Below are 15,973 nucleotides of genomic sequence, written 5' to 3'. Positions count from 1 at the left end.
TAAAGTGCCCAATCGAAAGATGAGGTGCTGTTCCTCGAGCTTACGTTGAGCTTCATTGGAACAATGCAAGAGGCCGAGGACAGAGAGATCAGAGTGGGAGTGAAGCGGTGAATTAAAGTGACAGGCGACTGGAAGCTCAGGGTCCCCCTTACGGACTGAACGGAGGTGTTCCGCAAAGCAGTCACCCAATCTGCATTTGGTCTCCCCAATGTAGAGGAGACCACATCGTGAGCAGCGAATACAGTATATTAAATTGCAAGAAGTACAAGTAAATCGCTGTTTCACCTGGAAGGGGTGTTTGGGGCCCTGGACAGTGGGAAGGGAGGAGGTAAAAGGGCATGTGTTGCATCTCCTGTGCTTGCACGGAAAGGTGCCAGGAGAAGGGCTGTTGGGGGTGCTGGAGGAGTGGACCAGGGTGTCTCGGAGGGAGCGGTCCCTTTGGAATGCTGAAAGGGGAGGTGAGGGGAAGATGTGTTTGGTGATGGGATCACGTTGGAGGTGGCGGAAATGGCGGAGGATGATCCGTTGAATGTGGAGGCTGGTGGGGTAAAAGGTGAGGACAAGGGGAACCCTATTGTGGTTCTGGGAGGGAGGGGAAGGGGTGAGAGCAGAAGTGCGGGAAATAGAACGGACACGGTCAAGGGCCGTGTCAACCACAGTAGAGGGGAATCCTCGGTTGAGGAAAAAGGAAGACATGTCGGAAGCACTGGTATGGAAGGTGGCATCGTCAGAACAGATGCGGCAGAGACGGAGAAACTGGGAGAATGGAATAGAGTCCTTACAGGAAGCAGGGTGGGAGGAAGTGTAGTCCAGGTAGCTGTGGGAGTCGGTGGGCTTGTAGTGGATGTTTGTTGAAAGCCGATCACCAGAAATGGAGACGGAGAAGGCAAGGAAGGGAAGGGAAGAGTTGGAGATGGACCATGTGAAGGTGAGGGAAGGGTGGAAATTGGAAGTAAAGTGAATGAACTTATCTAGTTCAGGGCGAGAGCAGGAAACGGCACCAATACAGTCATCGATGTACCGGAAAAAGAGGTGAGGGAGGGGACCTGAGTAGGACTGGAACAAAGAGTGTTCCACATATCCCATGAAAAGGCAGGCATAGCTAGGGCCCATGTGGGTTCCCATAGCAACACCTTTAATTTGGAGGAAGTGAGTGGAGTCAAAGGAGAAGTTGTTCAATGTGAGAACAAGTTCAGCCAGGCGGAGAAGGGTGGTGGTGGATGGGGACTGGTTGGGCCTCTGTTCAAGGAAGAAACGGAGCGCCCGAAGGCCGTCCTGGTGGGGGATGGAGGTGTAGAGGGATTGGACGTCCATAGTGAAAAGGAGACGGTTGGGGCCAGGAAACTAGAAACTGTTAAAGTGACGGAGGGCGTTGGAAGAGTCGCGAATGTAGGTGGGACCTGCCTCTTACAAAAGTACAGGCTGTTCTTTCTATTCCTTCCTCCCCTCCTAAACCCCCACCCCGTCTCTGCACCTGCTTAATATCTGTTACATCTCCAGCTTTTTCCAGTTCTGATGAAGGGTCCCAGACCTGAAACGTTAACTCTGTTTCTCTCTCCACGGATGCTGCCTGGCCTGCTGAGTATTTCCAGCATTTTCTGTTGTTATTTCATTCTATCGGCTTTGTTGACTGCTGCTGCTGTATGGTTGGACATCCAGTGATTCCCAGGTCCCTTTCAACTTAGTTCTTGGCTATTTCAACACCATTCAAGGAGTACATGTGTCATCCATCTTTCCTACCTATGCTCAATATTTTACACTTATCCGTATTAAATTTCATCTTCTCTTGTTCCGCATTCTGACATATTTTGTCCAAATCATTTTGATTCCCTCTGATTCCACTCCCCATTGCACTTTGGTAGTCGCTGAGGTATCAGTGTCTGGAGAAATTGCCCTGATCTGGCTGAAAAGAGGTAGCAGTGGGAAATGAGAGAATTATTCAAAAAAACTTGGATTCTTGCTCAATGCTCAACATGGGTTTTCATTTGGGCCTCCCAATGGCTGTTATGGAGTTGGAGGAGGAAGAGGAGTTTAGGGAAGAAGTTTCCTTTAGCACTTGTCTCCATTTGATGGCAACCCTGCCCCAGGTTTTACCTTCTCCAGCTTTCATCCCTGATGATTTTCTCTTGAGGTCTAATACTTATTCAGCCATTTTATTGACCTGTGATGATTCACTTATCGCATTTAATCCACTCACCCTTAATAATCCCCTCACTTCTGTCTGTCTTTCTAAATTTTTGTACCTAATTCCCTAAAGCCATAACCCTGTCCTTTTGTTTTTTGATCTACAGATCATTTTCTCACCTCTTCATCCATCTTTGATATCCGGCTTTCTCGTTTGTAAACATGCCATAGTAAACACCCCACAGCCTCCATCTTAAGTATACTTCTCTCGGGTGCTTCCCTTATGATTAACTTTCTCTTGGGAGGCTCTTTTTAATTTTGTTTCCATCAGGTGGCCTGTTTTAAACTTACATATCTGGGGTGTGTTAAGTCTGTGAATTATTTAGTTAATTAAGACACAGACTAATGAGTAACAATAAAAACAGGTCTTTACTGGTTGGAGGTAGGGACTATACTGAATACAAGATTACTGCACAGTGCTTATATACCGGTGTGTTCACCCCCGGTATTACGTCTACAGCAGCCTGAGAAAGTAGTACATCTCTTAAGGTGGAACAGGCTTAAGCTCTCTTAAGGTGGAACAGGTTACATACACAACACTCCTCCCTTCTTAGCTTTATAGTCATCCCCCCCATTTAACATAACGTAATAACATATATACATATATAACTTCATGTTTAATGTAACATATCACAGATTCAGTCTCTGCGGAAAACAGTTCACAGATTCAATCTCTGTGGTGTAGTCGGTTCACGTTACTCATTCAATAGTCCTTTCATGGATTTAACAGCTTGAACTTCCGAACTGATTTGGCTCCGTTCGGAGGGACCACGTGTGATATCTGGTAGAGGTGATAATGGTTCAGATGGGTCATCTTCTGTTTTTACTTTTCCTTTTCTGCTTCTTGGAGACTCTCTGGGCTCCATTGTCAGCTGCCAGCTGCATGCGCAGTTCCTCCTTCTCTTCCTCCTGTTTCCGTCGTAGAGCCAGCTTCTCCCGATGTTCCGTAGACTTTTGGTGCTCCTCCATGATTTCTGCACTTTGGGAGTCGAAGTTACAAGCTGGGCAGGACAGGACATCGTAATATTCGGTGTCGTCCACCAGGTCATGGTAATATTCGGTGTCGTCCTGAGCTAGACCAGTGAGAGGGTCGTCTATTTCCTCCATACCCAGCTGGACGTTAGCCAGCTCTTGTTCCAAATCCAGACATCTTTCCTGAAGAGACTTCTTCATGTGTACCTCTGCATCCAGCTTTTTCTGGGCTTTCAGCAAGTCGTTTACTAGTGACCTCATTTGTGATTTTAATACTTCAACTTCCTTTGGAGATTGATTGATCGGACTATGCAATCCCTCTACCGGAGCAGCTGTTTCAGCGGTCTGTTGTTCTACATTGACGTGAGTCAGCGTACTTTTGGCATCCAATGGCTGCTCTGTTGCAGTCGTTTCAGTCTGTGTCGTCACATCAGCCATCTCAATGACTTTTGAGAGCTCCGAACCCTTTTCCTTTGAAGATCGCAGCTCGTGTTCAAGTTTTTCCCATTTCAGAGTCTTGTCCCTCAGCATATGAAGGAGTTGGCTGACCGTTAACTCTTCTGACACCAGATTATGGCACGCACGTTCAGAACCTGAATCAGCTTTGATTCGTTCGGCCTCCTCGCGCAGATGGTTGGTGTGCTCCTGCTCCATTTTCTCCATCAGTTGCTTCTGTTGACTTTCCAGATTCTCCCACTCTGTAACAAAGAACTTTTTTATTTCATTCATCTCTTGCTCAAAACGGCGAATCATTTGTTCTAATTGCTGTTGTAGTTTGAAATGGAGTTGAGTTCGAGCCCAGTGTCCCTCAAAAATGTGCATATCAGTAGACTTGACAGACTCAGAATTCTCTGTTAAACTATGTTGTTGTTGCTCAGTGGAATTCTGTGCTGAAACTTTGTCTTTTGCACATGGGTTGGTCTTACCATCATCAGTTCTAGAGTCTGGGCTGATTATCTGCACCGAGTTCTCACTCTTTATGGCTTTTAGCGAATGCCAGTCCATATTTATGTTTCTAAACCACTCCCAGCCTAGTAGTGGTGGACCTCCCTCCGGTAGCACATATAAGTCCATTATTTGACTTCCTTCGCCCTTGTTGGCCACTGCAACCTTTATTGTCCCGATGGGGTACACTCTCTGCCCCGTGTAGGTTGTCAATATAATCTCCGTATCCTGTAGGGGAATATGTTGGAATAACCTTCTGTAATCTTTCTTATTCATGACCGACAATGCCGATCCAGTGTCCAATTCCATTTTTACTTGGACTCCTTCTATCTGAAGAGTAACCCAAATTGTCTGGAGGTCTGCACCCTTACCAACGTTGAGTACCCTTAAGCTAGCCAGTTCAATACTGCTTAAGCCAGCCAGTTCATTACTGCTAGCGTCTGAATCGGACTCCTGTTCGGCCACCTTGTGTACCTTTGCGTATTTCCCTTGCGGTGACTTCTTGTTGCTGGTTTTCTTCCCTGACCTGCATACTCTAGCTATATGTCCAAGCCTACCACATGTTCTGCATTCTTGGTTTTTAAACCAACACTGGTTCTGATCATGCGTTGTCTTTCCACAACGATAGCATTTGCCAGAACTCACACCCAATTTGTGTGCACTGAGCTCCGGTGACCGTAGCTGCATTACTGCCGTGCCTCTCGCTGCGGCTTCGTGTGCTGCTGCCATAGTGACCGCCTTCTCAAGCGTCAGCTCATTCTCCTCGAGCAGTCGCTTTTGTGTATCCTGTTTAAATAAACCACACACAAATTTGTCTCGTAGTGCATCTGTCAGTCCCGTTCCAAACTTGCAATATTTTGCTAATTTACGCAATTCCAGCAAATATTCAGCATTGCTTTCATGCTGTAGCTGCCTTCTGTCGTAAAATTTAAATCGTTCCGCTAGCATCAGTGGCGTGGGGTTTAGATGATCTTTCAGGACAGTAACAATCTCATCGAACGTCTTATCCGCCGGTTCATCTGGTGATAACAGGTGTTTCAATTGCCCGTATGTCTTCGCACCCATTAAATTTAATAATGTTAGAGCTTTATCTTGGTCACGAATTTTATTGGCCTTACAATAATTTTTTACTCTTTCAACATATATGGCCCAATCTTCGAGGTCACTATCAAAGGTGCTAATATTCCCGTGTTTAGGCATTGTAGATTTGCAATTTCTCAGATTTTATTTTCTTTACTTGTTATCAAAGATGGCGGCTTCCCGCTCTTGCCGTCGTCCTCCGCCCACAAAATGGCGGTTTTCCCGCGCTTGGCGGTCTTCACCCGTCCCCCGACGCCGTCTCCCTTCAGCCCCCGAGTGCGGCCCTTATCTTCGCCGCGATCGCCCGAGTGCGGCCCTTATCAGCGGATGCAATCGATGGCCCGGCTGCGCCTCGCACTTGAAAGCGGCCCGGCCCTTATCAGTGCTTGCGATCGATGGCCCGGCTGCGCCTCGCACTCCAAAGCCCTTATCTCCCGATCGCGATCGATGGCCCGCGCTGTGCACCGCGGCTCTCGCGCCTTCAATTTCTGCAGCCGCTGCCCTTTCAGCCCGAGTGCGGCCCTTATCGGTGGTTGCGATCGATGGCCCGGCTGCGCCCCTCACTTCAAAGTGGCCCGGCCCTTATCTGCCGATCGCTATCGCCCTGTACCTCTGTCTTCCCCAGCCCTGTCTTCTACTCCGGTTCACAAGCTGATGGAGGCTTCAGGGTCCTAATGCCTGTCGCTTCCAGTGGGGTGGTGTGGTTTGAAACCTCTCTTCAACCGCCGTGGAATAACTGCCGCAGGGTAAGAACCTGACTCGTCGCCAGTGTTAAGTCTGTGAATTATTTAGTTAATTAAGACACAGACTAATGAGTAACAATAAAAACAGGTCTTTACTGGTTGGAGGTAGGGACTATACTGAATACAAGATTACTGCACAGTGCTTATATACCGGTGTGTTCACCCCCGGTATTACGTCTACAGCAGCCTGAGAAAGTAGTACATCTCTTAAGGTGGAACAGGCTTAAGCTCTCTTAAGGTGGAACAGGTTACATACACAACAGGGTGCTCCCTTGGAAGCTCCTATATAAGATCTTTGATATGTGCTGAGTTAGCTGGCTTCAACTGAGATGGGATGGAAACCTAATTGACTTCAGCACCCAGGATTAGAGAAGAAAGAAAATTGGTACGGATTTCTGTTCCTGATTTGCTACTCGGGGACCTCTGCTAGAAAGTGCATATTTGGATGTCTGGTGAGGACGAGATTGGGCTCAGACGTGATTCCCCTCCTCCATACTAATAGCCTGCTGGTCCCTTACTGTACACTATTCAGCAGGTGTCAAAAACCCAACTGGGTTAACGGCAATTGAAATAGCTAAAATAAAATGTAATGTTAAAATGGTTTACCCTGGTGAATTCTAAAAATGTTTTGTAATTTAAATACAGATTTTAGTGGGTGAAACAGCTTTCAATTCATTTTGTTGATAAAACAATTATTAGAGGGTCACAACAACCTGTTTTATACATGACAGAATAGCAAATCTTAAAGTAGCCTCACATGGGAGATATGCATTGAAATGTGTGTCATCTCCCAGTAGAGGCGTTCATCAAAGCTTTCAAAGCACTTGATTACGCAGTCACTGAACACTCAATTACAGTCCTTGGTGGATAGGATTGGACTCCTGCATGTAGAGAGATGAGCTAGTATGCATAGCTGTCAGTGAATCTGTGACACATGCACTGTAAAGCCTCAATTATTGCTACGGTAAAATTGTACCTGTGGAGAAGGTCTATTTTTTCCCCACTTAGTGTAGGTTGGTTGAATGAATTAGGCATAAAAGCTTTGTAAATGGAAGATGAATTGGCATGAAAATGCTATTATACCAGGAAATCTACCAACACATGCTAAAGACGTGCTTAATTGAGATAGATGATTGTTAGTGGCACAGGACTATATCCATCTGAACAAATATTGATATGTAACCAAAGTGCCATATGAATTGGGAAAGTTTTCAGAATTGGTGAGGATGATGGACAGAAGAGCAGTATATGTAAATTGAATTGTTCACATCCATGAAGTATCTTAAGCCTTTTAATTTATTACTAAGTGGGATTCTTTTGGGTGTTTTGTCAGTAATTTTACCCCAGTAAACTGATTTACTCTCCTTAACCCCGCCCTCTAATATTTGCAAGCCTGGCTGAAAAAATTGGAAATGCCTGAGACTTGAGCAAGATTCTTCCATTCTTGGTATATTTGTATATTTTTTACACTAGCAAGGGGAAAAAAGTGATGACAAAATCATAATATGTGAGCTCTGACTGGATGTGTGTAAGAAGTACATCAATTGTGGTTTAATTTAACATAAGGTTTGTAGTATGGCTGGGAATGGTTGTAGATCAAAAGTTCATTTCCTGTGCATCTAATTATGACATTCTGAAATTATTGTAATGCAGTTGCTGCCTTGTTTTACATATATATATTTTTCTTCTTCCCACTAGGTCGTAGGAGTGAGAACTCCTGTAAACAAGTCCCAAAAACGTGTGCCTTGTTTGAAAAGTTTCCCGAGTCAACAAACTGCAAACGTGGACAGGTGCTTTCACTTTTTCATAATCTTTTATTGTAGAAATAGTTTATCCATTCAGTGCTGAGTGCTGTTTGGAGCTTTCAAAATATTCTATAGGTTTCTATCATAAAATTAATGAAGCAAGACCTGTGAATTTGGAACCGAGGAAGACATAAAACGCATCCTTTAACAGTTCAGAATAAATATAAATTCTAAAATAAAAACAGAAAATGCTGGAAATGCTCAGCAAGTCAAGCAGCATCTGTGGAGAGACAAATAGAGTTAATGGGCGCGATCTTGCCAGCCCTGGGGAGGTGGGTATGGAGAAGTGACTGCCGGGAAAATTGCAGAACTTGGGAGCGGGTGCCCAACCACCCTCCATGCCATCTTGGCAGGAGGCGGGTAGCTGATCCACGCCGGATCCCGTCTCCTTGGAGGCAGAAAGGGGATTACAGCCACTTAACTGCCTGTGAACAGGTAGTTAACAGGCAGATAAGAGGATTATCCCCATTTTACCCACACAAGTGCGGGCTTCCTGAAGGCTGCGAACCCCGCCAGGGTCACCGAGGCTCGGAGGGGGTCAGAGGGGTGCAAAAGTGCGCTGTGAAGGTAAGTGATGGGTGCAAGTGTGGAGAGTTGAGTATGTGAGGTAAGTGGAAAGTGTTAGAAAAAGTTTACTTACCTTTGTTTCTTCCTGCAGGCTTCAAGAGTTGGTTATGCGGAGAGACTCGCACCTCCGCGACAGAGATGACAGATGGCTGCTGCATTCTCCAATGCAACAACCATCTAATTTCTGCTAAAGAAAGAGGTTTGATGAGACTTGAATTCAAGAACTCCTTAAACTACAGAGAATGTCAGTGTTTGACAGCTTCACAGAGCTATCAAACGATGACAATTCATCTGTCAAAAATTTTTGACAGGTGAAACGTCATATGCTGACATTCTCTGTAACTGGCTTTCCCTTAATTGGGCGGGCTTAACAAGGTCAATCAAGGGAAAATAGCGTGAGTTGGCCACAAATCGATGGAGGCGGGACATTGACCCGACAAGCAGCAGTCCCGCCTCCAACGCGCCCCATTGGCAAAATCGCCCCCAGTGTTTCAGATTGATGACCTGACGAAAGGTCATCAACCTGAAACATTATCTTTATTTCTCTCTCCACAGATGCTGCCTCACCTGCTGAGTATTTCTAGCATTTTCTGTTTTTATTTCAAATTTCCAGCATCCGCAGTATTTTGCTTTTACATAAATGTAAATTCTAGTTTGATTCAAATATAGATTTTAATTGAAAATCCTCTCAGCACACAGGGATATAAGACCAGCCACAGTCTTTTAGAAAAAAACCTGTTAAATGCATTGTTCTTTTACACCAATTAAAATCTCATGCACTTTATGAAACAATTCATTAAGATCCTGACTGTGTCTTGACACATGACATTAGTAATTAGCTTCACATCCAGAGTAGTGGCATCTGCCTGCAAGCATCAGAAGAAATGAGAGGCAGAAGCAGTTCAGTTCTTCTATGGCTCAACCTACAGAAGCTCCTCAGACACTGCAGTTTTAGAAAGATGTAGAGGTTGAGATGCACTGCGATACATGAATGATGAGTCTAGCAGTTAGTGTGCTCAGTATAATACAAGTTATTACCACTTGTCAGCTAGAAGAAAAAAAAGCCGAACTTGGTATTCTGACCTCACATAACTCAAACTGAATCTCTTACCATCTTTACCTTCATCAGCCATAGTGCATTTGGCTGCTAACTTTGACTGACTCATGAAGGGTGTGAAGTTGCGATACTTACTGCTAGATTAAAATAATTTTTTACTTTTTCTTTCCGTCTCTTTTATCTCTCTCCCTTAATCCCACTTTCTATCCCTCTCTTTATTTAAGAACATAAGAAATAGGAGCAGGAGTAGGCCAATCGGCCCCTCGAGCCTGCTCCGCCATTCAATAAGATCATGGCTGATCTGATCCTAACCGCCAATCCACTATCACAGAACCATCTCCTGAATCTAACAGAATTAGACACACGAAATAGGAGCAGGATCAGGCTACACGGCCCCTGGGCCCGCTCCGCTACCCACAGGGCCATGACCATTCCGAACCTAGACTCATGTCCAAATTCCTGCCCGCTCCCCGTAACCCTTAATTCCCTTTACTTCTAGGAAACTGTCTATTTCTGTTTTAAATTTATGTAATGATGTAGCTTCTACAGCTTTTTGGGGCAGCATATTCCATGGACCTACCACCCTCTGAGTGAAGTAGTTCCTCCTCATCTCAGTTTTGAAAGAGCAGCCCCTTATTCTAAGACTATGCCCCCTAGTTCTAGTTTCACCCATCATCGGGAACATCTTCCCCGCATCCACCCGATCCAACCCCTTCACAATCTTATATGTTTCAATAAGATCGCCTCTCATTCTTCTGAACTCCAATGAGTAGAGTCCCAATCTACTCAACCTCTCCTCATATGTCCACCCCCTCATCCCCGGGATTAACCGAGTGAACCTTCTTTGTACTGACTCGAGAGCAAGTATGTCCTTTCTTAAGTATGGACACCAAAACTGTACGCAGTTTCACTTTCTGTAGATGATTTTACATTGAATTAAATATTCCAATTTTCACTGGTTTAGACTCTGCGAGTCTCGAGGATATGGGGATCTGGTGGGAAAGTGGAGTTGAGGTCGAAGATCAGCCATGACCTTATTAAATGGCAGAGCAGTCTCGAGGGGCCGTATGGCCTCCTCCTGCTCCTAATTCTTATGCTCTTATGTTATTTTAAAATAAATGCTATTCAGTTGCTGAGAATGATCGAGAGTGATTCCTGACTAAGATGTGTGATGTGTTCCCAATCAAATATCATAACATCAGCAATATACCAATGGCAAGTCCCTTTTTTCTGATTCTAATCTTGAGCATCTATCATTGTCTTTGATGCCCTCTTCTACACATGAAGGCCATATATAATGGCCCAGATCTTGCGGTAGGATTAACAGTGAGGCTATCAGCACTCACTGTTATTAATTCCAGCGTCCGCACGAACGCAGTTAAATGCAAAAATTAATAAGTTGCTGTCCAAGTTGCCCTGCACCCTCCACAAGCTTCACCACACCAATACATCGCCGAGAGACTCTGCATTCAAACACATGAAGTGGCCTCTGAGTTCTCAACATTGACTCCGGACACCATGAAGTCTCATGGCATCTGGTCAGGCATGGGCAAGAAAACCTCCTGCTGATTACCGCCTACCGCCCTCCCTCAGCTGATGCATCAGTACGCCTCCATGTTGAACACCACTTGGAAGAAGCACTGAGGATAGCAAGGGCACAGAATGTACTCTGGGTGCCTCGGTAGCGCTACTACTGACCGAGCTGGCCAAGTCCTGAAGGACATAGCTGCCAGACTGGCTCTGCGGCAGGTGGTGAGAGAACCAACACGAGGGAAAAATCAGATGTATCTGTCCACGACAGTATTGGTACCAGTGAACACTGCACAGTCCTTGAGATGGAGTCCCATCTTCACACTGAGGACATCCTCCATCGTGTTGTGTGGCACTACCACCGTGCTAAATAGGATAGAATTGGAATAGATCTAGCAGCTCAAAACTGGGCATCCATGAGGCACTGTGGGCCCACAGCAGCAGAATTACCACAATCTGTAACTTCCTGGCCCGGCATATCCCTCACTCTACCATTACCATCAAGCCAGGGGACCAACCCTGGTTCAATGAGGAGTGTAGAAAAGATGCCAGGAGCAGCACCAAGCATACCTAAAAATGAAGTGCCAACCTGGTGAAGCTACAGCACAGGACTACATACATGCTAAACAGTGGAAACAGCATGCTGTAGATGGAGCTAAGCGATCCCACAACCACCTGATCAGATCAAAGCTCTGCAGTCCTGCCACATCCAGTCGTGAATGGTGGTGGGGAATTAAACAACTAATAGGAGGAGGAGGCTCCATGAACATCCCCATCCTCAATGATGGTGGAGCCCAACATGCAGTGCAAAAGATAAGGCTGTATCTTTCACAACCATCTCTAGCGGAAGTGCTGAGTGGATGATCCATCTCGGCCTCCTCTTGAGGTCCCCACCATCACAGAAGCCGGTCTTCAGCCAATTCGATTTACCCCACATGATATCAAGAAACGGCTGAGCGCACTGGATACAGCAAAGACTATGGGCCCCGACAACATCCTGGCTGTCGTGCTGAAGACTTGTGCTCCAGAACTAGCCGCGCCTCTAGCCAAGCTGTTCCAGTACAACTACAACACTGGCATCTACCCGACAATGTAGAAAACTGTCCAGGTAATTCCTGTCCACAAAAAGCAAGACAAATCCAATCCGGCTAATTACCGCCCCATCAGTCGACTCTCAATCATCAGCAAAGTAATGGAAGGTGTCGTCGGACAGTGCTATCAAGCAATAACCTGCTCACCGATGCTTGGGTTGGGTTCCGACAGGACCACTCTGCTCCAGACCTCATTACAGCCTTGGTCCAAACATGGACAAAAGTGCTGAATTCCAGAGGTGAGGCGAGAGTGACTACCTTTGACATCAAGGAAGCATTTGACCGAGTGTGGCATCAAGTAGCCCTAGTAAAATTGAATGGGAATCATGGGGAAAACTCTCCACTGGCTGGATTCATACCTAGCACAAAGGAAGAAGGTTGTGGATGTTGGAGGTCAATCATTTCAGCCCCAGGAGATCACTGCAGAAGTTCCTCGGGGAAGTGTCCGAGGCCCAACCATATTCAGCTGCTCCATCAATGACCTTCCCTCCATCATAAGGTCAGAAGTGCTGATGATTGCAGTGTTCAGTTCCATTCGCAACTCCTCAGATAATGAAGCAGTCCATGCCTGCATGCTGCAAGACCGGGACAACATTCAGGCTAAGGCTGATGAGTGGCAAATAACATTAACGCCACACAAGTGCCAGGCAATGACTATCTCCAACAAGCGAGAGTCTAACCACCGCCTCTTGACATTCAACGGCATTGCCATCGCTGAATTCCCACCATCAACATCCAGGGGGTCACCATTGACCAGAAACTTAACTGGACCAGCCACATAAATACTGTGGCTACAACAGCAAGTCAGAGGCTGGCTATATCCTGTGGCGAGTGTCTCGCCTCCTGACTCCCCAAACCCTTTCCACCATCTACAAGGCACAAGTCAGGAGTGTGATGGAATACTCTCCACTTGCCTGGATGAGTGCAGCTCCAACAGCTCGACACCATCCAGGACAAACCAGCTCGGTTGATTGGCACCCCATCCACCACCTTAAACATTCACTTCCCCCACCACTGGCGTACCGTGGCTGCAGTGTGTACCATCTACAAGATGTACTACAACACCTCCCAAGCCCGCGTCCTCTACCAACTAGAAGGACAAGGGCAGCATGCGCATGGGAACACCATCACCTTCAAGTTCCCCTCCAAGTCATACACCATCCTGACTTGGAAATATATCGCCATTCCTTCATCGTTGCTGGGTCAAAATCCTGGAACTCCCTCCCTAACAGCCTTCACCGCATGGACTGCAACAGTTCAAGAAGGCAGCTCATCACCACCTTCTCAAGGGTAATTAGGGATGGGCAATAAATGCTGGCCTTGCCAGCGACGCCCACATCCCAGTAACAAATTTTAAAAAATCTAGCGGGCCCCAAGAATGTTTAATGCACGCAATGGAGATATCACGTCATTACAATAGGGAGTGCAGTGAAGCCTAAAGGTCCACTTGATTTTAGTCCAAGTGTGTTCTCTCTCTGCCTGCATGTTCTCTCTCTCTCTCTCTCTCTCTGCCTGTGTGTTCTCTCTCTCTCGTCCTGTGTGCTCTCTCTCTGCCTCTGTGTTCTCTCTCTCTGCTTGTGTGTGTTCTCTCTCTGCCTGTGTCTTCTCTCTCTCTCTGGCTCTGTGTTCTCTCTCTGCCCGTGTGTTCTCTCTGCCCGTGTGTTCTCTCTCTCTGCCCGTGTGTTCGCTCTCTCTGCCCGTGCGTTCTCTCTCTCTGCCCGTGCGTTCTCTCTCTCTGCCCGTGCGTTCTCTCTCTCTGCCCGTGCGTTCGCTCTCTCTGCCCCTGCGTTCCCTCTCTCTGCCCCTGCGTTCCCTCTCTCTGCCCGTGCGTTCCCTCTCTCTGCCCGTGCGTTCCCTCTCTCTGCCCGTGCGTTCCCTCTCTCTGCCCGTGCGTTCCCTCTCTCTGCCCGTGCGTTCCCTCTCTCTGCCCGTGCGTTCCCTCTCTCTGCCCGTGCGTTCCCTCTCTCTGCCCGTGCGTTCCCTCTCTCTGCCCGTGCGTTCCCTCTCTCTGCCCGTGCGTTCCCTCTCTCTGCCCCTGCGTTCCCTCTCTCTGCCCCTGCGTTCCCTCTCTCTGCCCCTGCGTTCCCTCTCTCTGCCCCTGCGTTCCCTCTCTCTGCCCCTGCGTTCCCTCTCTCTGCCCCTGCGTTCCCTCTCTCTGCCCCTGCGTTCCCTCTCTCTGCCCCTGCGTTCCCTCTCTCTGCCCCTGCGTTCCCCCTCTCTGCCCCTGCGTTCCCCCTCTCTGCCCCTGCGTTCCCCCTCTCTGCCCCTGCGTTCCCCCTCTCTGCCCCTGCGTTCCCTCTCTCTGCCCCTGCGTTCCCCCTCTCTGCCCCTGCGTTCCCTCTGTGATGAAATATTCCATTCATCACTCATCAGTATTTCTTTGCCTGTGACTGTGGTTGGTTTCAGTTTCATTTCCATTGTATTGTACTGTGTGTAGGGCTCCGCCCATACCTGGCTCCTATGTAAGCTGGCCCAGCCTGCAGCACATCCAGTATGGCAGACCTCTGGATGGAAGATACATGCTCCTCTGTGTGTTACCTTCTAAGTCAATAAAAGCCTTGTTTTGTTTCGCTAACATTGAGTCTCGGATTTATTGAGGCACATCAATTTTATTGACTTAATTTTCAACACAATGGATCAACTCTTGAAACCCGAACGTTTGGATTTGGACCAGCATGCTTCGGACGCATCGGCACGCTTTGGACACTGGTTTATGTGTATGGAATTCTTCCTGGACAATTCCGCAGCCGTCAAAGACGCTACGGACGCTGCGAGTATGAAACTCGGAATTCTGCAGAATTGGGTAAGCCACCGGGTTTACCCCCTCATCCAAGACGCCGACACGTACCCGGCCGCCTGCGACATCTTAAAGGCGCATTACCAGCAGCCTACGAATGAGGTGTATGCTAGGCACCTGCTCGCTACTCGCGCACAGCAACCTGGGGAATCGGTGGAGGAGTTCCTAGGCACCCTGAAAATGCTTGGCAAAGACTGCAAGTGCCAAGATGTAAAAGCCGCAGTGTACACTGATGAGCTTGTTCGCGATGCCTTTATCACAGGCCTCAGCTCCACTTACATCCGGCAGAGACTGCTGGAAAAAACGGGATTGGACCTGAAACAGGCTGCGGACACAGCACGATCCCTGGATGTGGCCCAGAGAAACTCGGACGCCTACTCTTCAGCCCGCGCCGTCCACGCCGCCACGTGTGCACCAAGGGCGCAGCCATCTTGGAAGGCATCTTCCCCGCCCGGCAGCCCGACACCGTCGGGGCCCCGCTCTCCCCCCAGAAGCCCTACGACAGCCGCGACGCGTCGGGGACCCAACTGCTACTTCTGCGGGCAGCCGAAGCACACCAGAAACCTGTGCCCGGCGAAAGGCACCACCTGCTTTAAGTGCGGTAAGAAGGGGCACTTCGGGAAGGTGTGCAGAGGGAACCCCGCCGGAAAACCCGCCACCGCCGCGTGTACGCCGTGGGAGCGGCCATCTTGGACGCCATCTTGCCCGACCTCGTGGGGTCCGCCATCTTGTGAGCAGACAGCATGGACGCCATCTTGTCTCGATCAGGGCCCTACAGTGGCATCGGTCACAGTGGACCAGACCAGGCCGCACCCGCTATCCAAATCAATGGTGGACATCGAGGTAAACGGGTGCAGGGTTAAATGTTTAATTGACAATGGAAACACGGAGAGTTTTATCCACCCTGAACTGGTACAACAACTCTCCCTAAAGGTGGTCCCTACTCGGGGTACCATCTCCATGGCTGATAAAACCCAGACATCGACCATTATGGGTTACTGCACGGTACAATTGTCCGTTAACGGAACTGTATACAATAATTTTAAAGTATTAATCATGAAGAATCTATGTGCGAGCATGATCTTGGGCCTGGATTTCCAGTGCTACCACCAAAGCACCACGCTCAATTACGGTGGGTCCCAGCCGCCCCTCACAGTGTGCGGTCTGGCTACCCTGAAGGTAAAGCCGCCTTCGCTATTCGC

The 15,973-nt window shown here is 47.8% G+C and overlaps 1 protein-coding gene across 6 annotated transcripts in view; it reads left to right on the top strand.

Moving 5' to 3' along the window:
* unm_hu7910 (un-named hu7910) overlaps positions 1-15,973 on the top strand; it is a 426,260-nt gene that overhangs the window by 354,720 nt on the left and 55,567 nt on the right. For all 6 annotated transcript variants that reach the window (XM_085993023.1, XM_085993021.1, XM_085993025.1 and 3 more), the window contains one exon: positions 7,623-7,714. In XM_085993023.1, the coding sequence (XP_085849149.1) occupies positions 7,623-7,714 (92 nt within the window). The remainder of the gene's footprint in view (positions 1-7,622; positions 7,715-15,973) is intronic.

Source organism: Somniosus microcephalus, chromosome 7, assembly GCF_052327205.1.
Source record: "Somniosus microcephalus isolate GS21.2 chromosome 7, FLI_Smic_1.0, whole genome shotgun sequence".
Classification (NCBI taxonomy): Eukaryota; Metazoa; Chordata; class Chondrichthyes; order Squaliformes; family Somniosidae; genus Somniosus; species Somniosus microcephalus.
The sequence above is the reverse complement of the archived record's forward strand: the minus strand, read 5'-3'. Positions and strand labels throughout refer to the sequence as shown.